The 23,835-nt window shown below is 43.9% G+C and overlaps 3 protein-coding genes across 8 annotated transcripts; 1 reads left to right on the top strand and 2 right to left on the bottom strand.

Moving 5' to 3' along the window:
- Window positions 1-1,254: 1,254 nt before the first annotated feature.
- Window positions 1,255-2,116, bottom strand: lrrc10 (leucine rich repeat containing 10; the record flags this gene model as incomplete). Its single annotated transcript, XM_079162605.1, has 1 exon — window positions 1,255-2,116. The coding sequence occupies exon 1, from the start codon at window positions 2,077-2,079 to the stop codon at window positions 1,255-1,257; it is 825 nt and encodes a 274-aa protein (XP_079018731.1). The 5' UTR covers window positions 2,080-2,116.
- A 2,234-nt stretch (window positions 2,117-4,350) lies between these two features.
- On the top strand, window positions 4,351-10,845 carry cnot2 (CCR4-NOT transcription complex, subunit 2). Of its 5 annotated transcripts, none has more exons than XM_079162602.1 (15): window positions 4,351-4,421; window positions 5,525-5,653; window positions 5,765-5,840; window positions 6,089-6,239; window positions 6,382-6,564; window positions 6,693-6,772; window positions 7,395-7,520; window positions 7,745-7,869; window positions 7,993-8,110; window positions 8,475-8,631; window positions 9,255-9,316; window positions 9,527-9,576; window positions 9,682-9,782; window positions 9,976-10,120; window positions 10,213-10,839. In XM_079162602.1, exons 2-15 carry the CDS (start codon window positions 5,537-5,539, stop codon window positions 10,297-10,299), a joined length of 1,578 nt encoding a protein of 525 aa, XP_079018728.1. In that variant the 5' UTR covers window positions 4,351-4,421; window positions 5,525-5,536; the 3' UTR covers window positions 10,300-10,839. The 5 variants fall into 5 exon arrangements, with proteins under 5 accessions (XP_079018728.1, XP_079018727.1, XP_079018725.1 ...); XM_079162601.1 differs by having other exon boundaries at window positions 5,744-5,840; XM_079162599.1 differs by having other exon boundaries at window positions 5,744-5,840; window positions 7,745-8,110; window positions 10,213-10,845.
- A 954-nt stretch (window positions 10,846-11,799) lies between these two features.
- Window positions 11,800-23,787, bottom strand: washc4 (WASH complex subunit 4). Of its 2 annotated transcripts, none has more exons than XM_079162594.1 (33): window positions 23,650-23,787; window positions 22,919-23,058; window positions 22,754-22,807; window positions 22,593-22,658; window positions 22,152-22,197; window positions 21,970-22,037; window positions 21,801-21,883; window positions 21,569-21,611; window positions 21,379-21,482; window positions 20,806-20,926; window positions 20,504-20,627; window positions 20,286-20,413; window positions 20,018-20,178; window positions 19,794-19,920; window positions 19,442-19,567; window positions 19,237-19,344; window positions 18,982-19,128; window positions 18,829-18,908; window positions 17,274-17,379; window positions 16,853-16,969; window positions 16,551-16,719; window positions 16,222-16,376; window positions 16,034-16,108; window positions 15,840-15,944; window positions 15,595-15,729; window positions 15,170-15,278; window positions 14,995-15,061; window positions 14,708-14,794; window positions 14,264-14,411; window positions 14,055-14,151; window positions 13,754-13,950; window positions 13,069-13,165; window positions 11,800-12,730 (listed from the first exon to the last, which is right to left on the bottom strand). In XM_079162594.1, exons 1-33 carry the CDS (start codon window positions 23,708-23,710, stop codon window positions 12,666-12,668), a joined length of 3,516 nt encoding a protein of 1,171 aa, XP_079018720.1. In that variant the 5' UTR covers window positions 23,711-23,787; the 3' UTR covers window positions 11,800-12,665. The 2 variants fall into 2 exon arrangements, with proteins under 2 accessions (XP_079018720.1, XP_079018721.1); XM_079162595.1 differs by having other exon boundaries at window positions 11,800-12,727.
- Between the last annotated feature and the right edge of the window lie 48 nt (window positions 23,788-23,835).

Here is a 23,835-nt window from a genome sequence, read left to right as displayed (position 1 = left end):
TGGGAACAAATCTTGTCAAAAATTAAAAAAGGATTCATGAGTCTCAGACAATGGTGATGTTAAACACACCGGACCAACATAGTTTTTTGCATTTACTGTGCCCTTTGCTGCAGACGGCTTATTGTAAAACTGCTGTGAAACGCCCTGTTTGGGAAGTTTCTTGATGTCAGCGTGCTAGGGGGCAGTATAAGAGCCGAGATGATTATCTTTGACACGCACTGTACTGAAAGATAAAACAGAATGATGTTTGTATGTGTTCGTAGAATCTCTGACATAAACGCACAATAAAGTCGGTCTTTTTAATACAGTAGTTCAGTGTGTTCACAATTATCACATTTCCAGTTAGAAGACGGGTATGCAGATCATTTTAATCCCTTTACCTACGCTTTGCTAAAAAAGGATTCAAAATGCCTCAAAAGATACACCGTGGAACAACATCTTATCTTGTTTACAGAATATTTTCCTGGTACGCTGAGGAACTGGAAAACTGCATTTACGATCTGTTTCGGATCCAAACCTTTTGGCGGTGATATTAAGGCCCATTAGCAGCCTCTATTCAAAGCCACAGCCCCAATCTATCTGATGAATTATGCATTGGTCTGGATAAGGAGTGCACTAGTTGATTCAAACCATCCATCACTTGTATTAAAAACCTCACTGTACTTAGCCTCAGCAGGTACAGATATTATCTCAGACTCTGCTTGAACAAGAATCTGTGTAACCATCCTTTTCTTTTTCTCAATCCCTGCTCTACTGACCAACTCCATATAGTCAATTTAATAGAAAAGTGTTGCGCATACACACCACTAATATTTATCAAGTAGAAATACATGCACTGTTTTCATCTCCCCGATGTCCTACAACCTGTAATATATGTAAAGATAGTTTATGTCTTGTACCATAAGATAAAATAGTTTAAGACATTTAGACTGACTGATTTTAGCAATTTACATCTCTGTTGCTGCAGCTAATCATTTGAAATCATATATAGAGTTTTACTAATTCAAATAAGACACTAACATTTCATACAGTGTAAATAACCAATCATGTTAAACACTTTTTTATTTCTGGTTTCAAATTTCCTCCTTTCACACGTTTGTGTACAACTTGTACAACAACCTGGCTTTGCCGTATATGGACCAAATGCCATCAGCCTGATGAACAACACACCACTCGGCTTTAAGTGTTCCACTTGAACGTCGTCCTGTACTGAGAGGCCTCTCCCAGGCAGAAGGTCACTTTGTTCCTTTGACCCTAAATGCTGTGCTCGTCCTCGGGGTGTACCTCCGTGACCTCCGCTGCAGTCTCACTTGCTGCTTTAGACCCATCATCCTCCTGCACTTCATCTGGGCAGTCCGCCCACCGCCCGACTCTTCTGACTTCCTCGCCCACTACCGGGGCATTAACACAGGGGTTGTGGTCATAGATGACAAGTTTCAACCCCTGCATGTGAGACAGGCCGGGGAAGTAGCGTATTTTGTTCCGATCCACATCAATGACAGCTAAAAAGTGCATTTCCAGCAACACTGGTGGGAACGCTGCCAGTTGGTTCCCAGCGAGCCAGATACTTCGAAGCTCTTCCAGCCCTCTTAGCTCTGTTGGTAAACTCTCTATCTGGTTATAACCTAGGTGCAGGGTCTTTAGATTAGGTAGCTCACAAACCACCTGTGGGAAAACAGTGAAGCAATTAGTCTCCAGCCACAGCGTGTTTAGTTCCTTGAGCTCTCTCAGTTCTCTGGGGAGACTGTAAAGCTTGTTGTTACCCAGGTAAAGGATGCTGAGCTGGGGCAATCTGCAAACAGCTGCAGGGAGCTCTTCAAAGCAGTTAAAGTCAAGGGCTAAGAGCTGCAGCTTCTTCAGGCCCTGCAGTTCAGCCGGTAAGCTGCTGAGGTTGTTGTCACTCAGGTAGAGCTTCACCAGCTCATCAAAGACACAGGCAGCAACAGGCAGCCGACGCAACTGCCGGCTGCTCAGGTCCAGGGTCCGATCCAGCGGCATTTCCTTCAGGTCCCCCACGAGAAAGCGTTGACAGCGTTCTGAGGGAATGAAGGCAACGACGCCCCGCATGGCATTACCCATCTTGCCCAGCGTCTGATACACCACTGGTCCTCCACATCAACTGAGTGCCAGACAAGGGTTGCACTGAAGTAGGCTGTTGGCGTCTTCAAGTAAATTTCATGGCATCCCATTAATGCTCCACCACAGCCCCTCTGGAGTTATTGATCTTGAGAAAAACCAAAGAAGTTTGCAACAATGTAATGCATCTTTGGAATACTGCATCAGCATATGAAGCTGCATGTAGCCGCAATAACAGGATTATGATGCTGAATTACACCCTTTCATGTGATGAACACCATGAAAACAACAGTGAAAATAAGCATCACCACGAGAAAACAGAAAACATAATAAGAATAAAGATAATCATAATTGAAAGTTGAAAACGCACCTACCTTTTAATGTTTTCCTCTTGATGTCCATGACGCTCAGCATCTCCTTCAGTAAGACATTTGTTTATCCAACTTAATGGGCTGTAAACGTATTGTATTCCCTGGGCGGATATTCCCCAGTGCAGTCCTCTCACCATCTCTCAGTGGCTCTGAGCTTTGCCCTGACTTTCATGGAGATAGCAACAGCTAGCTACTCTCTCCTCCCTATTTGTGCCTAATGACTTTCCCCCCTTCTTCTCTGAGATGACAGAGGTGGGAGAGAGAGAGAGCGAGAGACAGGGAGGGGCAGGGTGCAAAGCTGAAGAAGTGCCTTGTGATGAAAGAGCAACGATGGTCATCTACATCCTGTTTTAATCTGCCCAGACGCAATTCTGGGTCTGTGCCACCGGGCCAGTCAAGTGGGCCTGTACTGTGGAATAATCTCAAGAATTTGCCAGTGTGCGCAGGGAGACCAACGGTGGAGTTTGCATGTATTTATAGTTCTGACTTGGATTGTAGTAATTAATTTAGTGTTTTTGCCGGGAGGGGAGAGGAAAGTTACAGGAAAAGTTACAGAAAAGGTTTACTGAAGTTTGGTGGAGGGTGCATGGCTCTATAGATTTTGAAAGGACCACTTTTTAACTGTGTTGTCAATCATTGTGGAGTCAAGACTTTAGTGCATAACCACTCTAAAAACAACAAATGCAGGTGCTTTTGGTTTTCCATATTGTTTTAAAAGCGCAATATAATTTCCTATTTGTGTTTCTTGGGGGAAGTACTCCTGAACTGTCTGAGGTGTGAATTGCCCATGCTATCTTGCATACTTTCATTAGGGCTATTTTCCAACTATACAACTGAGAAGGAATTTTATTTTCCTTATCAGAAGGGAGAATGTTTGCCCCTTGTCTGTTTTCACTCACTGACAGAACATTTTTAGCACTTGTCCTTCTCCTTATCCACTGCCTGGGGGCCTTGAACAGGCAACAGTGGGCCTACAACCCTGTAGAACCATGTGACTGCCACTATAGACCCTGTCCATGGCAGACAGTTTGATATGCCGTAGCATGGGAAAGCACAGGAGTAATTAATTGTCCTATTTAGGTGATTACTAGAGCCCTGAATGTAATGACGTCATCATTAATGTCATCTCTGACCTGCTTTTCCTGCAATGACAAGTCAAAAGGTCCATAAAAGCTCATTATTTCTTGACAAAAAAACTCAGATGTTTCCAAAGTTAAGAAAGAGCTTTCAAGTTCATTCATAATAGTTAGACCTATAGTTAGCCTACTACACTATAGTTGAGTGTGTGCTTTTTTCTGCTTTTATCTGGCCCCCGATTTGCTGTGTGGTAGCATTATTAAAATCAGTTAAAGAATATGCAGCATGTAAGCTGAAGGTTATACAACTACATTATCATAATTATCATAATAATAAATAAAGCCTGTATTATGCCTACTAACAAACTAATTTGTAATTGATTTAGCACAAACCAGTTGATAAGGTGAACCGGGAACTTTAGGGGCCCCAGTGCTGTTTGCTGATTTGCGTGGTCGTTAAGGCCAAGGGAAAGCTGTAAAAGCATTACTTTGATGCCAATGTCATTGTCTTGTGGTACTGAGTTAACCAAATCTGTACTATCTGAATATTGTGACATTACCATTAAAAGAGGCATCCGCTGTAGTAACTGCAGCTACAGACAGCAGTGTTTCAATAATGCAAAGACACCTTATGATCACAGGAGGGAGGTAGAGGCTTGACAGTGGTGTCTTTATTAATATTCACTTAAAAATGTACATACTTTTTGTTCTTTGTTGTATTTTTGGGTGACTGTTCCGCACCCTGGCTGATGGAGTACACTTTCTGTTTCTGACATGTTCAGTTGTGTGTACGGAAGTGGTCAGCAGGTTGTAAGGTCAGAGGGTAAAGGCTATCCCTCTTTGATTGAGAATACACACAGCCATCTTGGATCTAACGTAGAGAAGGGAAATTGATGCGGTGAGGATATTTTACTTATTTTTGGGACATATTAAATCAGTTCGGCTCACATTTCAGCCTTCGGTATGAGCGGTGTATGCCACTGTTTTCCTCCGTTTCGATACGGAGCGAGTCTTTAGCCTTTAGCTGCAGCAGATTGTCACTGCTGCTGCTGCTGCTGCTGCTGCAAACGGAGCGTAAAGTGAGCCGAGAAAACGGACAGCTGACTGTGGATATCTGGAGGCAGAGAGGGCCCACATCACTGCCTTATAGTGACGGCTGCTCGGTAGCTTAGTCGGGTTGTGTTGGAGTTGGAAGGTTTCGGTATGTTGTGGTAATTAGCTCCTGGTTAAAGCAGTCCGCTTGCGAACTTGTGCTAGCTAAGCTAACACAGACTGATTGTAAGCAGTTAGCCTGCTAACGCTAGCTAACTACACTAGTGGTGGCTAACTAGCATGTTAGCACTGCTGATGTTAATGTTCTCAACAGTGTCAAATTAGGTTACTATTCAGCCTTTAAGGCCTTCTAACTCCCGTGGTAGTTTAACAGAGAGAACATTAACGGTTAGTTCCGCTGTCACGTGATTTATGTAAAACGTGTGATGGACAGGATAAATAGTTTATTTTGTTAGAGAAGTTCAACATGCTCTTCCCTTATGCGTGTACATCATTGCAAAATAGACACACTTCAAAAACTTTATTTCAAAACCCCAAGAGGCCAAATATTTCATTGTGATTTACAAAGAAACGAGAATAAATGATTCATCCAGAATTTTCCATTTCATGTAAGGGTGCAATCATAGAAAAGCCATGTCCTGTTTAAAAGGTGGATTCAATATTAGGGTCGTTCAGTGTCAGGGAAGTGCTGGAACAATCAGATGCTGAATAAATGTTGTGCAGTGTTGTCAATTATATTGTAACGGGGGAGCTGTACAACATTGAAACAACTCAAGGTAAAACTCAAAGCAGATTAGTGTGGACATTTTCAACGTACGGTTTTGTAGAGGGATCCGTGTATTTAGATAAGAAACGTGAACTTCACCCTGAGATGGTATTTGGGTACGTCCCGTTCCTCACCTGCTTTCCCTTGCTCATCTTTAACTCTGCTCTCTCTCTCTCCTCCAGGTGACAAAAGGCATGTTTGGTGCTAGAAAGAAATTTGTAGAGTTCGTCGAGGTAGTCGATAATGACTTCACCGATGAAGGCATGTACTACAGCCAGGCGTCGATGTTCCCACATCGGTCGGACAAAGATGTGAGTTTTGCCCACATTATCTGCACACTCCCCGTCATTTCTTCATTCAACACCAGTGGAGGCCTTTTCTAGTCGTCTTACTCTTTCTAGTCCTCAAATGTTTTCCTTCAGATGCTGTCGTCTCCCTCGCCGTCGTCGTCGTCGGGTCAGCTGTCGCAGCTTGGTGCAAGTTTGTACGGTCCACAAAGTAAGTGTTTTACTTTTTCATTCTGCAGTCACACTCCCGTAGCAGGTTTCTCACATGTTGCATATTTTGGAGTTAAACTGAAATCCCGCCTGTAGATAGTGCGTGAACTAGAGTGCAGGTATTTATGGGGAATTCTCGCAAATGTATCCCGGAAAAATCTACGAAAGGTGACAATGTGGGACTTTTTTCAGATGAACTTTCTCTTGTTGTCTGACGGTCTTTGTTTTTACTTCCATGTCTTTCTGCAGGTGCACTCGGCTTCTCGGTAAGAGGCATGGGGAACAGCACGCCGCAGTTAAACCGAAATCTAACGCAAGGCACGCAGGCACTACCAAGTCATATCACCCCTACAACGGGGGTCCCCACCATGTCCCTCCACACCCCTCCATCACCAAGCAGGTGGGAATGAAGGCAGACTCAGTTAAGACGCATACTTGTGTGGTTCATACAAATCAGAAATACCTGGGAGCAGAGATGACAGTTGACGTGTCGTGAGCAAAGATTTAAATGCGCTTAATCGGACCCGATGGTGTTTTAACAGGGGGACGTTGCCGATGAACACGAGGAACATGTTGAACCACTCTCAGGTCGGTCAAAGCATCGGGATGAGCGGCAGGACCAATAGTATGGGCAGCTCGGGGCTCGGCAGCCCCAACCGCAGCTCGCCCAGTATCATCTGTATGCCCAAACAGCAGCCAGCACGCCAGCCCTTCACCATAAACAGGTGCAAAACTCACTCGTCCTTGTGGAGATGTGCGGTCCTTTGTGTCCTCTACACTTCCTGATACAGAGGGGTTTTAAGGAGAAGCTCATTTTTGGCCTCATCTTCTGTTGTTCTTTTTTTCTGTGCAGCATGTCAGGGTTTGGTATGAATCGCAATCAGGCGTTTGGAATGAACAACTCATTATCAAGCAACATCTTCAATGGCACAGGTTAGTGTGTTTAACTCAGGTGGGTATACCAAGGGACCGTTAAGTTTGAAGTTTTACTTAAAGAAACACGGGAGTGTTTAATTTGAATATAATAAATCTATTCTACATGAAACACAGTGAGAGTTACATTTCCTAAATATACCTCGCTGCACATCGGTTAAGACGTAGCTGCTGTCATGACTAGATGACCTCGTTCCCTGTACAGTGCAGTGAACAGTGTCTTCTTGGAGCAGGAAGCAGAACTACTTTTAGACGCAGAGTGAACATACGGTCAGAGTGAACATCAGTTTAATCTGATCTGGCTCTTTTGAAAGAAATCTGGGTGTTCTTTGGTGGAGATTTGTAAAAGAAAATTGTAAGTAAAATGAATTCTGGAACAACTGAAAACATTGTATCAATTTATCTCTGACTGCTGAAACAGACGGTGAGTAACTATTATTCAAATTAGCTGTTGTGTTTGGTCAGCAGTTTATACTTAGGTGGGGGGGGGGGCATTTATTCATACAGTTACAGGCTGACACAAATACACCACCAAGTTAATAATTGACACATTATTACACAGATACATTGAGCTGAAGGTGACACGACATATTATAAGTTCCTACCCTTCCTATTACTGCAGATGGGAGTGAAAATGTAACGGGACTGGATCTGTCAGACTTCCCTGCGTTAGCAGACAGGAGTCGGAGGGAAGGGACTGGAAACCCAACACCGGTGCTCAACCCACTGGCTGGACGGGCTCCTTATGGTAGGCCATTAGGCCGTAGAAAGTGTCTTATTTTTACACACATTAAGATACAGGAAGTAGGTTCCCCTAGGACAGGAAATTAATATTAGCCTCTTGATTCGGTTCGTAATATCAGCCAAGGTTTCGTTTGGTTTGCTATCTATTTGTTGTGGGGTTTTTTTTTGTGTGCTCGTTACACTTTGGGGAATTGTAATCTCTACTTCACTATGTTCATCATCATCAAGTTGGCATGGTGACGAAGCCATCAACTGAACAGACGCAGGATTTCTCCATCCATAACGAGGACTTCCCTGCACTGCCCGGGCCAAACTATAAGGACCCCACGTTGAACAACGACGACAGCAAAACTGTAAGTGTGAGCCCCCCCGAGGACTCTACGACACAATCTGACCGGATGTCAAGGTTACTCGTTAAAGACCATCATCCTTCTTTTATTCTTCTGTGTGTTAAACTGGTTTTCTTTTGTTTTCAGAACTTGAACTCCACAAGCAAGAGCACATCCAATGCAGATGGGCCGAAGTTCCCCGGAGACAAGACGACCTCAGCACAGAACAACAACCAGAAGAAAGGGATCCAGGTGTTGCCCGATGGTGAGACCTCTCAGCCAATCGTATCGCTCCAATTCCACTGAGACATCCCTTCTTAATCGCACAACTTGGGTGAGGCAGTTGGGCTCTCTACCCTGCATTTGGGGTTAGATAATGATTGGATAGGCTGCAGTGAGGAAACCAAAAGAATATGTTCAGTATGATACAGACCATCATCATCTTTCCATTAGTCTGTCTGTGACCATCACGTGTTTTTTAAAGAGATAATTGGCTTGGTTTGCTCTCCAATGCGTGCACAAAGTGTGGGTTTAAAATGTGGAGGTAATGTATTGACGGTAAGTATGAACTGTAGTTCACAGTCCAGTGTCAGCGGTTTGTTGAACTCTGAATTATCCTGCCGCCGCAGGTCGGGTGACGAACATTCCCTCAGGAATGGTGACAGACCAATTCGGCATGATCGGCCTGCTGACATTTATCCGGGCAGCAGAGACCGATCCGGGGATGGTGCATCTGGCGCTAGGAAGTGACCTCACAACACTGGGACTCAACTTAAACTCACCAGAGTAAGACGGCCGTTCCACCCTGAATACAGTAGCGTTTAGAGCTTCATCAGCCAGTGTGCGTTTGTCCAACAAATGATAATGTGAGCAACGCATCAGTAGTCCTGTAACGAAACTCAAGTCGCCCATTTAAGTGCTACGTGACCATTACGATGGTTACCGTTCTCACAGCTTTCCCTTTCAATGAGTAAATCTTAGTTTGAGAAAACTTTACCACTATAATCCAACCATACTGAGGGACCAAATATGTAGTTTAATATGTTTGTTTTTACGAACAGGTTCTGCCCTCACTATTGTAATTAGCAGTGAAGCCTAAAAATGCCAAACTGTACCAACAAATTGTGTTTCACACAATACGCAGCACCTTTTAGCCAAACAGCTAAAATATCAGTTGCAAACTTTCTGAAAAATATCTTCCCGTCATGCAACAGGATTTGATTTGATGATTTTAAAAGCACTCTTAACAGTGAGTTTAATCGTCTCACTCACATGTGGTGAAGTTTCTCTCCCGTTAACGTTTTCAACATCGATGCTTTGGCTTCACTAGTCTGTGTTAGTTTGTGCTGTTACTTTCTGTTTGGGTGTCCATCGTGCGATGAACTTACTGCAACTTTCCTTCCCGACAGAAACTTGTACCCCAAGTTCGCCTCTCCTTGGGCCTCGTCGCCATGTCGACCTCAAGACATTGGTAAGACTTTCACATTAGTGATGTGGTGGAGGATGAAAGAGAGGACCCATTCAATAAGCAATGACAGCTGGTCATTCAAAGCATTCGCATAATGGCAGTTTGGGTGTTGCGTCATGATTTTCATAGTGTAGACAAAAAGCATCGATCTTCACATCTCTCCATTGGCACGACAGTAAATTAAGAAAAGTCTTCTTGTTCTTTCCTTTTCAGACTTCCACGTTCCGTCTGAATACTTAACCAACATCCACATAAGGGACAAGGTAATGCTGAGCTTCAGAACCGGCCACAATGACTGGTTGCAGTCTCCAGGTTGTACATGTAGGTACAGAACTAATGCTCTTTGTTCTTCGCTGTTCTGCCTCCAGCTGGCTGTAATTAAACTGGCACGATATGGTGAAGACCTGTTGTTCTACCTGTACTACATGAACGGTGGAGACCTGCTACAGCTTCTGGCGGCAGTAGAGCTGTGAGTACCTAACAGCAGTTTGATCATGTTTGTTTTTGAATGTGATTTTAAAGTTCTACAAATCGTCAGTCAAGCGTGCGGAAGGTAGCCAGTAGCTCCTCCGATCTTTAGAGGGAGAGTTGGGGTGAAAATCAATCACTTGGTTTCTTCTCTTTCTTTTATCTCGTTCCTCGTCCATGACGTCACTCTTCAGCTTCAACCGGGACTGGAGGTACCACAAAGAGGAGCGGGTTTGGATAACGAGGGCGCCTGGCATGGAGCCCACACTGAAGACCAACACCTACGAGAGGGGAACCTACTACTTTTTTGATTGTCTTAACTGGAGGAAAGTAGCCAAGGTAGGAATTTTGTCTTTCATCAAGTTTTACTGACTCCTGTTGTGGATTAGAGCTTTTTCTGTCAATGTTAAAATATTGTTTGCATCTCAAAGGAATTTCATCTGGAGTATGATAAGCTTGAAGAGAGGCCTCACGTGCCAACAACATTCAACTACAACCCAGCCCAGCAGGCCTTCTAAGGCCCGACCAGTCCAGAGGGCCGCACCGGTTCCTGCACACACCGCTGTTGTCCAGGAGGGGCGCTGTGGTTGACACGGCTCGGTTTTTATTCCTCGAGGATTTGGCTATCTGACTGTGGGGGTCGTCGCCACCATCATCAAAAACTGCCCTGCCTTTCCAAAATGTCACGCTGCCCAAAAACACCAACACTTGTTCTATTTTTATTCTTTATGTTCCTCCTGTTTTTTTTGAGCAGGGTCTGTGTTATGTTTACGTCTCTGAATCTGAAGCTTGTTTTCTTTTAGAAAGGAGGACTGACCCTGTGGCACAGGACAGTGACAGAACCAGGTTTACGAACAGGAAAAAAAAAAAAAAGGCGAGGAAAGTTAGCATCCTCAGACGCAAGTGAAAGGGTGAAAGAAATGCAATGTTTATTGTTGCACTATATTTAGTAATAAAAGAACACAAAATTTGTTTGTGATTTTTTTTAATGTGAACACTCCCTGATATTTTTTTTTTCCTTTTTCCATTTTTTTAGTTATGGGTCGGGGGGGGGGGGGTTCATGCAACTTTTCCACATGCATCCCTTTTCATCTCACTCTTTTATTTTCTATCTCCCATTTACATTTATTTCAACCTTTGTATTTCTGTCTCACACTCTCTCCCTCTGGGAGTTCTGTGCCGGTTGAACATGGACACAAATCTGGGAGATTCCTTTTGGTTTCCACAAGTGTGGACAAATCCTCGCAGAGGCTAAACAGCGACACGACGTTGCTCCGGAGCAAACAAAACAATTTCCAGTCTTTGTTACAATTTTGTAAGAAATGTGTACATTTTTTGTTTCTTTGCATCACATAAATTAGTATATGTATGTACGAATGTGTATATATGATTGCTATATATATATATATGTATGTATATATATATATATGACATCTATTTTGGAAGAAATTTTGCCCTGCCTTTTACCTCGTTTTTATGAGGTGAGCATGGATGCAATATGTGGACGCAACAGGACATTTCTGGATCTGCTGGACAGGGTGTCACATGGCACTGCGGGCACTTACATCAAAATAATACAAAATTAAAATGTCATCTGTGGAAAGGCCTGATTCTCAGCCAAAAACAACAAAGAAGAAGAAATAAACATGGAGATCATCCCCCCAAGTTTGGAGTCCAACGTAAAACATGGGATGCATTTCAATTCAAGCTGTTTGAACAGCAGTGAAAAGCAGCATTTCATAGCAAACGGAAAATTGTCAAATTGAGGAGAAAAAAAAATCCAGACCAATCTTGTATTTTCAGAAGTTCAAAGCTTCTTTTCTTTGTATTAAAGCAGAAAAGGCTTTCCTGAACCGCTGCGTGTGTGTTTATTGCTCTTTAGTTACTCCTTGGAGTCATTTCTAATTATAATGTAGTAATTACAATGTACTAAACAAAATCTGTGCCTTAAAACCTTTTGTATCTTCATTTTCAATTTGAAGGATTTCATTACAGCTCATGGAGACGTTCAATTGTTGAAAGTGCAAGATTTATTAGTCTTCAAAGACTTTACAGAACTTTCTCTTCAAGCAAGTCAATTCATGGAATGTCATTATGACCAAATTCTGGCCTAACTTTCACATGTAACACATGTTGATAGATACAAAAGTAATGATACATCTTCAGTGCTGCAGATAAATAAAGACACGTTTGTACTATGCTACACTTTCAGATCAGGATTATTTCTACATGAATTAAAGTTGTTGAAACAGTTTAGAAAGGCACATACACAACTTATACAATGTACAAAACAAAAAAATAGCAGTCGACAAATATGGCACATGAACATGAAAAGATTAGTCATTGAAAAAATTCTAAGAGCTGCCGTTAAAGGCCACGGACATTCAATCACAATTAGGAAATTGGACAAAAACAGATGTAGCAAAGTATTGAAATCAAAACTCAAGACTCAAATCGGTGACAGATTGTGTTTCTGCATAGCTGAGGCTTCTACTGGAGGAAAACCAATCCAGTCCATCCGGACTACAAGTATTAAAAGGCAGTGTGGCGGAAGAAAGCATTGACTTACATTACACTTGTTACACCACCTGACCATTTCTAATTGCAGTCGCTTGCATAAATGCTACTAATTCAAAATTGAATTTATTAGATGTTGCAAACACTATAAAGAGATGTCATGTTTCTGTAGAATGGAAACAAAAGAAGACACTTCCTGCAGTAGCACTTTTAAGTACACATTCTTTCTCGACGTAAGATGATTGTTTTGTCACGAGATGTAAAGAGAAACAATATCAGCTCTTCTCTTCACACTCACTCTTCTAGCGAGCCTCACTTTACATTAAATGAAGTCATGAACACTGATCTGCTGTTCTCACGGTGACGGTCACTTTGAGATGGGCTCAGTGAGGGTTGACACATCTGGAAGACCTCCTGCTTTGCCAGGGACTTCTGGTGAAAAGAATCAGAGACAGAATCAGCTTCATTGGCCAAGTATGCATGCACGTGCCAAACAATACTTTGTCACAATGCACGGATACAGGAATAGAAACAACAGCTAGGGACAAGGACAACAGAGCTGGACAGATAGAGTAGTGGAAATAGCTGACCAACAATCAAATATGAAATATACTGTCTTTATAATGAATGGCAAGTGAGTTATTTCTGAGATCTAAAGGAGGATAAAGACGCACTGACCTCATCCTTCATTAATCATAGTACTCTCTCTCTCTGTGCCAGTGGTTTTGCATAATTAAAAGACTCCATTAATCATCACAACACCACCTAACCTTTCTCTTTCTTCTCCTGAGTCTCCTCGGCTGCAGTCTTGTCTGCTCTGAAGAAGATCCGCGCGCTGCTCAACGAGAAGTGGAGCAGCTCAAACTCCTGAAGAGAAAGGAAGACAAACGAGGTCAGAGTGAACAAATGGTTTACATCAGAGGTTGTCAGACGCGAGGCAAAGATGCTGCTCGAGGTGAAAGGGAAAGCTGCTCCGCGGGGTTCTAAAAGCATCAGGAAGCTGGTTATTGTAGTACGGCCGGCTTATTAATACGACCAGCAGCTGATGGAGGCAATTAAGGTACTTAAAAACCCATTAGCTCCTAATTGCTGCAATGTGCAACGGTTGTATTTCCTCTTTGAGTCGTAACTTAGTCGGATCTGAAAACACAACACTTATTTAGATTCAATTTGGCTTCCTCACCCTGAGGATATCATTATCTGGAGGAGGAGGAGTTTTGTGAAGACTCTTCTTAAAATGTCAGAACCTGCCTAAGAATCATCACTTTTTGAAGTTTTTCTTCATTATCAAAGTCAGTGAGAGTACATTCATGGCTACATTACAAACAGGAACAGACAATAGTTAATTCGGCAAACTTTTAATGCTGCCAATTTGTCAAAAGTCACGTAAAACAACTCGCTGACTCCAGGGCTACATTATACTTCCTGTTAAAACGAACCCAACAGGGATTGTACCTGAAGGTAGACGTCCAGCCTCTTCTGAGTGAGGTTCATCGTTTGCAGCAACTTTTCGTCCTGGCTGGCAGTCTGGACGCTCTGCTCCTTCACCACAGCCTTCATCTCTTTCTTGTACTTATCTCTGACGGCCTGGAACCAGTGCAGGGAGTCAAACTCCAGGTACTGGTCCAGCAGCTTCAGGATGTACGCCACGCCTGCGAGAACGAGAGCCACAGTGGCAACGGAGTGGAGGTTAGTGAAAAGACCAAAAAGAAAGAAGTGTAGCGCATTGAGCCGATGTCGTATAGCACGTACTCACCCATAGCAAAGCCATCATCTGTGAACGCAGCTCCAGTTTTGTTCTTTTTGCTGAGTTTCTCTTTGCAGCTGATGGAATGCTCCACAAAATTCACCGTCTATGGGCGAGATTAAAATGAAACACTGCATAGAGAGTTGTTGAACAAATGGACAGAGAAAAGAGCGTGACGGGTAGCAGCATGGAAACAAACGACAGGTCTTGGCACTGACCAGTGGGGGTACAATCATGTAGAAGTTCCTCAGGTGCATATTCTTGGCACTGCGAAACTCGGGCGCAAACACCGCCACCAGCATCTTGAAGTACTCCGTGCCCTCGGCAGAGTTGCTGGTCAGATCTCCCAACACTGAATCTAGGACACTGGAAATGACCGTGCAAACAACAGGTAATGTTTCCTTTCCTATTTGTTGTTATAGCTGTGGTGCCCTCTGCAGGAGTAAAAATGGAAATACACTGAAAATATCTGGACATTTTTTGACCATAGACGCAACTGAAACACAGCTGTTTGTGTGCATGACAGAAATATTAAGCCCAGACTGAATTCTACAGTTACACTTACTGGAGCGAGACTTACATTAACCCCCGTCCCACATACACCAGAGTATATCCCCTAAATGCAAATTATCATTTGGAGAAATAAAGAGCATTTGCCCTACCTAGCAGCTTTCTGGGTCTCCTCCGACAGTCCCTCCTCTTTCACCAGCTCCTCAAAGTTGACTATATCCTCCAGGTCGGGCACAAACCTGGAGAAGACACGGACATTAAAACATACCAGTGAGATATGACAGAAAACACTTCAGTGGACATGAGCTTTAATTGGATTTAACCTAATATGTACATAAAACTAATTAAGTATCCAGTTAATCAGGCATTTCAGAGGCTTGCTCCCTTCATATTAACAGCAGAAATACACACAACCTGCAGTCGAGCCACTCTCTTTTACCTGATGGCACTACTGCAACAGTGGAGGCCTCCAGAGCGGATCATACGCACATAGCCCATGGCGTTGCCTGCAAAAGAGGGTCAAATCAGTGTTGGTTTAAAATTTGCCTGCACCTGCAGTTACATTTCTAATATGAAATGCCAAGAACAGATCAGCATTTATGTGTTATTCTCACCAATCTGGCTGATGAGCTGTCTGAACTGGTCCAGGTAGCTCTGGCCGTCAGGAGTGATGCCCAGCTTCCTGATGCCGCGGTTAAACTTCTCCGCTCGCTCGAATGGATACTGCAACAAAAACACGGAACGCTACAGCTGAACAAGAGCCCGTGGCAGGGAGCCATGTTATTGTGCCAAAGTGATGTGAAAACGCAGTATTTTAAAAAAACGGACACTTCAGGAGGATTAGGCAGCTAACTAGTTCCAAGAACAGAAAATCGAGAAAAGCCCGTTTTCATGGCGGGCTTATCTGAAAGTCTGTGTCTGTTAATATGAAAACTTAACACGGCCATTTGCCACCAGACCAAACTAAAGCATTTTCTGAAAAATATTCCCCATCTGTCCATGGTGCTTTGTTTGCGTAAAATGAATTTGGACAGACTACCTTCTGATCGGACTGGTCCTTTGTTTCTCTGAAGAAGCGAATGTCCTTGATGAGTCTGGACTTGATGTGTTCGTCGTACATGAATTGACTGAAGATGTAAAACTTCTTCCGCAGGAACTGGTATGTGAAATTCACCTGATGAAAGAAGAGAGAAGATGTGCAACAGGTGCAGCAAAACCCTCAATACACCCAATACAAGTACAAAGGGACTAAAACACGCACCGCTGCCTTCCCTGTAGACTCACCGTGGTGTTCATAATGCCTGTGCCGTGGGTCCGGATGGAGTTGGCGATGTGACGGATGTTGATGGTGTTCAGGTGCTTGTTGTTACTGGCCTTCTCGACGAAGATCTGTCGGAAAGCGAAAAAACTGTATACAAAGCACAAACAACGGCTTGGTTCAAGAGACGGAAGGTGAGCGTGGACGCGACAAGTCTTACCTGGTTGTTGAGGTTATAAAGGTAGCGCGAGACAAAAACGTGAATGTTCCTCATGATCTCCAGAACGTCCAGACCCTGAAGAGGAAACACACCGGAGCTCCAGTTAATAACCAACCATCTACCACCTTCACGTCTTTGATCAAGAACTCCCCCCTCTGTCACGTGGTGGACGGTGCAACCGCACAGACCTGCTCCAGGGTCTGGCTGGGCAAGTGTGCCTCCGTCATCGTGAGCCCATAGCGCTGCGTGGCGAGGTTTCTCATCTCACTGTAGGTGGCCCAGTCATGGAGAGCGACCGTGGTCAGGTTGTAGAAGGTCTTATCCAGGTAGTGGGTCACATAGGCTGCACGGAAAATAAAACAAATAGTCTTTGAAGTTACACCTTCAGCGTCATCTTTCATTTCACGGTACACCGTCTTATGATGACATTGAGCCGGCTTCCCTTCGTACGACCACACGCAGCTTACTGGTGAGATATCACACACGTGTACATGGACGGACACAGTGTTTCCATCACCTTTGATGAGGATGAAGCGGTTGAAGAATCGGATGGGTTTGAGGGAGAAGAAGTGGGCCAGGTCCTTCATGCCAACTTTGAACGGGTTCCTGTCGTCCAGCTTCAGATGTGTGTGGACGGAGAGACGCAGGTCCTTCTCGATCTCCTTACACAGCTTGTCCAGCAGGTGCTACAAGAGTTACAATGAGAACAAGATGCACATGAAGGTTCAGGATGAGACTACAAAAGCTCTTTGATTTGTACAAAAGTATTTAAATCAAATGTCCCGACACCTGTACACCCCTTTTTCCTTCTGTTCTCACCTCGTTGAACACGTCCATGATCTCCTTGTCGTAGCTCTCCAGTAGCTGGTCACATGACTCCATGTGTTTGGCGTACAGCATGGAGGGCACACTGTCCCTCAGTGCACTAAACATGTACTGCTCCGGCAAAAATCACAGACGTCATCCAGGAAGGCAGAGCACCGGAGCAGCCAATCAGACACAAGCAGAAGGGAAACCGGTCACATTTAAAAGCTCGTAAGAATGAGAAGATATTCAGTCTTCCAGGTATTCAGCAATGTAAGTTTCCCCTTGTTGAAGAACAACATCATCCAACCGTGCTGAACACAACACGGTTGGTTTCATAAGAAGACATTTCTTAGAAATAAGAAAGTCGGCAGTTCCTAGAAAGAGGTACGACGGCGTCAGGAAACTTGGGCCGAGTACGATAAACATCGCTTACGTGTATTCGTGCTGCGTCCACGGCGTAATCGTATACGTCGTCGAGGTAGATGGGAAACACAGCTCGGTGCCAGTACAGGAAACTACAGTCACACTGCAGCTTGACCCTGTGGAATAAAAGGGAAAACGGTCGTATGCCAGAAGACTCTCCAAGTAGGTCACAGAAAACATCACATCGCTTACATGAAAGGGATTTGTGCCAAGAATTTCAACAAAGTTCTGGTCCAACCTTCGCATCCAAGTGTCAAGATGCAATTAAAAATGTTTGGTTCAGATAACCGACGACAGTCACGTGCCGGAGTGATGAATGTGTAGTTGAGATGTCAGCATCTTAATGATCTGGTTATATAAAAGTGTTTGTTCTCAGTTATCTTTTGTTGTAGAATATTTCTATGTTAATCAAAGTTGTCTTTGTTCAATTTAATTCTCTTGCAAGAGGGAAATACTCAACACAGCTCTTCAAGCAGATTCCAATTACAATTACACTTTATAATCTTTTGGATCAAACTCAGTTTGTGCATCTGCATAGACCTATGAACAGTCACGTGTTTCATGCATTTCACGACTCCTAAAATGAGGTATGGTCTAGTTGAGACCGGCAGCAATGTCACCCAAAAAAAGGCCCCAGGAAACAGGATGCCCTTTGTGTATGTCCGGCGTTTCTCTGGTCACGGTGACACACATAGGACTGTGTTGTCAAAGCCAGTGGGGGGGGGGACGACAGATTGAAGCTAAATCCAAACAGCACATGGGCCCATTCATAGAATATGCATAGACACTGGTCATTTAACTGCATTCCTGTTGAGAGTTAGTCTGACGACAAACAGGGACCAGTAGGATCCTCTGACAGGTGTCTCTCCTGATATTGATTCATTAGTAGACCAACAGTACATCTCATGTGCCCAGATGTCCAAAACGCGCCCAGGGAACCGGATCTGAAAACCCGTTATGAATCCCTACTGTATGCATGATGAACAAAATGACTGTTCAGAGGAAAGTTGAGCGCTGATGAGTAAGAGGAGGGGGCGATCATGAATAGGGGGACGAGGTTATGAAGTAAGGTACATTTCTTTGTTGGGGAGAGTTGAATCCGGATAACTTTGTTTTGCTTGTACTCTGTGTGATGCAAATCAACCCGCGTGAACTGAAGAAACCTGGAAGTTCGTTACTGAGTTCCTGGTTAGTGAGAATCCTGTGGTATCTCACCACGAGTCACATAGCAAATAAGTATTAAGCCAGCTTTTAGATATTAAGGTTAAATCAACTTTAAAGTCCAAGCCATCGATCATCAACATCGAGAAACCCCACGACACTACAGCGCAAGCTCTTTGCTCATGAGCACAACAACGTGGCTGTCTATGACACCAGATGTTGAAAGCTGGCTGGAGAGCAGCAGCATCTTCTTGAACTTCTGGAATTCTTCTTCGCTGCCTGGAGGGTTAATCACTTTGCCAGCTCTTGGCAGACGGAGCAAAGGCAGTTCGTGTCATGCACCGAGTAGCAAATTAGCACTTGGGAATTTTGTTCAACATGATCAAAAGCAGAGAAAAGCCCACCTCTCACTCAGCTCACTGATCAGATCCAGCTTCTTCAACACGAGCTGCAGCGGAAGCAGCTCCTCATCTTTGAACGTTTTCTACAAGACAGCAAGAGATTTCAGTGTCAAGCTGAGAAAGCGTCCCGTCAACAACGAACTTGTCCCAACGTACCAGCTGAGTGCCGACACACAGTGCCAGAGACACCACGAGGCGTCGCTCCTTTGTGCTCGGCCCGCTCAGAGCATTTTCTGCCAGAACCAAAGACGACAGCACGTCCAGCCTCTGCTCGCTATACTTCTTGTCAGAGATCACCCTTTTCTGCCGGGAACAAAAACACGTAGCGTCGCATAAAAGTGAAGTAAATTAAATGTCACAACTCCATAAACTCCTCCTGTGAATACCAATATTCGTATTGTTTGTATTTACCTTGGCGACGCCGATGGCGTTGAGGGCCTGCGACTGCAGCTGCTGAGTGATGTGAGAAACAGAGTCCGCTACAACCATGGACCGCCTGTGAAACATGTGCTCCACAGCCTGAGGGGAGAGACGCATCACATGACCTTATTCTCAAACAAACAATGCACTGGTGAAAAGTACGGAGACACTCAAACACACACACACACACACACACCTTGAGCAATTCAACGAGTCGACACAGAGCTTTGACAGAGGTCTTGGTCATGGGCCGCTGCATCGACATGTACATGTTCATCGTGGTTTTGATGATGGTGCCGATGCTGTATGCATACAGGATGCCCTGTGAGGAACAGGAGCCGTTATTAAAGACGTTATATCCTCAACAAACCTGTATGTAACGGCACGCCACTTTTTAAATAATCTTATAAAGTCAGTTTATCATGACAAGACTCAACAAATACAGGCATTTCTCTGTTTTAATGGCATAATCAATGCATTTTGGGAGCTGGTCTTTGTAGGTCTAGTGTAGCTGAGACTTGTTAGGAGACAGCATCGTCGGTCCTTACCTGTACAAACACATTACACCTGCTGTTCAGGTCTTCTGCCAACTTGTCACCCTTATGCTCCGTGGACAAGATGGACTCCATCTTCATCATCCAGGAAGTTACAAACACGTAGTAGGACTGCACATCCCTGAAGAGAAGAGACAACGGAAGCCATCGGATTATACAAATCTAAAATAACTCTGAATGAAACAAAGTAAACGTGACTGATCTTCGGCCCCACTGACTTGGTTAGCGCCTGAGCTCTTTGCTGCAGGTAGGTGTCTCTTTGCGCTCTGATCGCCTGCAGACTCTTCTTATCCATCAGTTTCGCTGCGGCCGGGACCTTAGCAATGAGGAAAGCGTCGGGAAACCAGATGATGTTTGCAGTCAGAGTGACAGCTGGAACCTGGAGGAGAAGGCAGACACAAACCCACGTGATCGAGAGGTTTCCACTGTCGCAAGACGATTAAAAAAAAAGTCCCCGATAGAGAAAAGAGGCAGGCCGAGAGCTACCTTTTTACAGATGTCAAGCAGCGCCTTGTAGAACTTCTTGTCGACACTCCTGAAGATGTGAAAGTGAAGCACATATAGACCACAGACGCAGGCATACTTATCCCTCTGGTCAATCTCTGAAGGTTCACCTGAAAACAACACAGACACGCAGACGCATTAATCATTGAAAGTTGCAGCAAAAGAGCAAGAACTAGTCGATCGTGAGAAGAGAAACTGACCAATTTTGGACTCAACATTGGTGAATATGGTGCGAATGTTGAAGGCAAACTCCTCGGCAAAGGCACTGTTTTTGGAGACCGCTACTCCTTCCCCGGGATCATCGAATCTCTGCTCCACACAGGCCTGTCACACAGTAAACATCAGGAGGTTAATGGTGCTCAGAATATATTCACTCAAGTACACAGCCTTAAAATGACCAGATTGATCTCCGTTTGCATATTGGCACAAAACTAAACTCTTGACTTTACAGCAAACACTTCTACCTCAGAAAATGAATTGTACAACAAAGAAGTGAAGTCACCTGCAATATCATGCCATCCAGCATCTGTCCCTCAAGCTTGAGCAGGAGCTTCTCAAACGGTTTCAGCTTCTCTTCAGGAATGGAAAATTTCCCCGGGTTATGGTGCACAGACTTCAACAACCTACAGTAAGAGAAAGCGATTACACAAGACTATAGGCTGCACATGATTTATATATCAAAGCACTTATGTTGGAATATATCAGAAAACATTATCTGATTCCAACAGATGTAATTAGTTAAATAAATGCAGGAAAATGCAGGGTTTAATACAAAATATCCTTCTAGATTAGATTTACGTACATGTACTGTAGTTAAGTTGAAAACTTGTAGGAGGTATTTTCTTTTATCACAAACATTTTTTGACATTTTTTCTTGATTGTATGGTTTCAATCTGCTGTTATAAACCATTTGAGAGGTGTCCTTCATGGTCATCCCGATAGTTTAAAATTCTAACAGGTGAATGTTGTCTTCAGTACCAAAAAAAATTGAATTTCTGGAATTGAGCTTTTCCTTTGTCTTCCTGTTTGCAGTGTGTGTGTGTGTGTGTGTGTGTGTGTGTGTGTGTGTGTTGACCTTTTATACATCTTCCAGTGATCTTTCAGTGTGCCGTGATTTTCCATTATCTCATCGAGTGTGAGCAGAACCACCAACAACTCCCCGAGGTGTTCGTACACTGTCTGCAGAGGGAACACAAAACTATTTAGATAGATGAGATAGAGAAGAGAGTTTGACGACTAAAATGAACCAAATCCTTAAAACCCACCTGGAAATGGACACCTGACGACTCAATGATTTTTGTTGTACCCCTGAGATATGAAAGGAGAAATGCTGTTGTACATTTTGTTATACGTTGTAAGAGACACAAGTACTTAAACTGGAAATGCAGTCTGTAAGTTGTTGTTTCTTTGTCTGCATGAAGAGCACAAAAGCGCTTTTCACAACACGGGTATACGAGCCAATCCAACAAGAACAGTACATTCACTGTGCTACATTACTTGTTGCTGTTGTAGAGGGCAGCCAGCTGATGAACAATGTTGACCACCACTTCATAACATCTTGACACAAAACAGGACAGTTCCTGCCAGAGAGCAAACACAGAAGATGGTATCGTGACTTCCAACTGAATGCAGAATGTTTCGACTGTTCCGAGTATTCACCGCCTACCTGAAGGAATGAGATAAATCGGCCCATTTGAATCTGGGACTCTCCTTCAACAACGCTGGTGTCAGACACTGTAACACAAACGCACATACGTGTCTTTATTTCTCATCAGTTGGTCGAGAATTACCGTGTACCACGAAGGGCAAACCAAGAAGGAGAGTAAATAGTAATATGTGATGGATTACCTCCCTCTCCATAGTACAATAAGCCATTGTAGAACTTGGTTTCTGCCTGCAAGGGAACATTAAATCAGGACACGGAATCAGAATGTGCATCTCACAGCACAACACAAACATGGGATATCAACAACTCTTCACACTGGAGAGATTCATTTAGACCTAGCAGCGACATGCAGCTGTGTTCCTAGGAGTAGGTTCCTATTTTGTTCATCTCGACACACAGTCCTACCCAATGGTGTCACACTATTCCACTGATCAACAAGTAGCGGGAACACGCCAAGATGTGCAGCAATGTGCCAGCGTAGGCAGAAGAAGAGGACTGCAAGCTAGTAAACACGGATGTAAACAATGCTGGCTTTACAATACTGTCCTTTGGAAGGAAATGCATTCATCACATTTGTTAGACCTCAAGGATACACACAACAACACTATTCTGACCATGCTTACCTCATACTTGAGCTTCTTTACTTCACTACAGAGAGCAGCATAAACAGTGATGACTTTGTTCAGAACCTGCACACAACACAGTATAAAAGTCATTATGAAAAAAAAAGGGAGAACCAGGAGACTTCAAATTACAGATTGTGTTTTGTCTTTAGTTAACCTACCTTGTTGTCTGTTTTAATTAACTCCAATAAGGACGACTGCTCGTATGGGAGAAGCTGAAAGAGAGCAGAGCGTTTTAGGAAGGAAGTTGCACAAAGTGTATATGGTGTAAGAACAATGTCAGTCTTTACAGGTTGATGTTCAGCCACCAGTGTTTGGTGTTTTACCTTCAGGGCGATGGGGTCCAGTGTGAAGTCCCACACGTCCCCGATGGAGTCATCCAGAGCCTCCTCGATGCCCCTCAGCTGAGAGGTGTACTCCTCCAAGAACTTGCCGTAGTTCTTCAGTTGAACCTCTGTGTGTATTTCTGCAGAGTGGAGGGTTTGATCAAGGACACTTCAGCAGTGATGCTGCAGATGAACACTGATCCTCATGTAAACAGCTAGTTAACGGGGCCAGTCTAAAAAGAGTCGTACTCTATCGTTTATAAAAAAAGAAAGAATAAATATCCAACCCCATTCCGTGTCTGCTGGGTGCATGGGGATATTAACTACCAATGTCTGTTTGCTTTAATGAAAGGCTTGTGTGGTTACAGTCAGCTGTGTGAGCTGCTGTCACTTCTACCCAAGTGTCGAGTGTTGAGGCTGTCAAACTGGTCAGCTGTAGCGATGGCGGTGATTAACGTCAGCTAACTTTGCTGTTGCTTCATTGTACGAAGTTCTCCTTTACATTACAACTGGGCTGGGTGCGCCGGACGTTCACATGAAGAAAACAAAGTGAAATACATTTTAAATGTGTCCATATGACGAGCTGTTGTTTGCAAGTAACAGTCGCATCTGTTCCGTGCCAGCAAATAGACGGCGCCTAGTGACGCGGCAGCCTGCTAGCAGCAGCGTAGCACTGGATGCTAATGTGAAGCACGTCGCTATGCTTCACTGCAGGTCGGGGCTGTACTTACTTTGGGAACCGTCGTCAAAACGGTCAAACTCCCAGTCAGGTGCGATGGTTTCTACCGCCATACTGCCAGCATAGGTGACCCAAAACACTGCTGTTAAAGAGTCGGGTTACACGGTCCCATGATGGGTCTCATGATTTTGTGAGTGATCGCTAGTGCTCATGGGAAATGGAGTTTGTTAGATAGAAG

Source organism: Pholis gunnellus (assembly GCF_910591455.1).
Source record: "Pholis gunnellus genome assembly, chromosome: 7".
Taxonomy (NCBI): domain Eukaryota; kingdom Metazoa; phylum Chordata; class Actinopteri; order Perciformes; family Pholidae; genus Pholis; species Pholis gunnellus.
The sequence above is the reverse complement of the archived record's forward strand: the minus strand, read 5'-3'. Positions and strand labels throughout refer to the sequence as shown.

Bases quoted from the DNA above. Each gene is read 5' to 3' on its own strand.
- cnot2 (XM_079162599.1), top strand. From the start codon at position 5,537: ATGTTTGGTGCTAGAAAGAAATTTGTAGAGTTCGTCGAGGTAGTCGAT. The intron at 6,240-6,381 runs GTGGGAATGAAG...GTGTTTTAACAG, and splicing joins ACCCCTCCATCACCAAGCAG to GGGGACGTTGCCGATGAACA. The intron at 6,773-7,394 runs GTTAGTGTGTTT...CTATTACTGCAG, and splicing joins CAACATCTTCAATGGCACAG to ATGGGAGTGAAAATGTAACG.
- washc4 (XM_079162594.1), bottom strand. From the start codon at position 23,710: ATGGCGGTAGAAACCATCGCACCTGACTGGGAGTTTGACCGTTTTGAC. The intron at 15,062-15,169 runs GTGAGAATAACA...CCTCTTTTGCAG, and splicing joins ACAGCTCATCAGCCAGATTG to GCAACGCCATGGGCTATGTG. The intron at 14,412-14,707 runs GTAGGGCAAATG...GGTCATTTCCAG, and splicing joins GAGACCCAGAAAGCTGCTAG to TGTCCTAGATTCAGTGTTGG.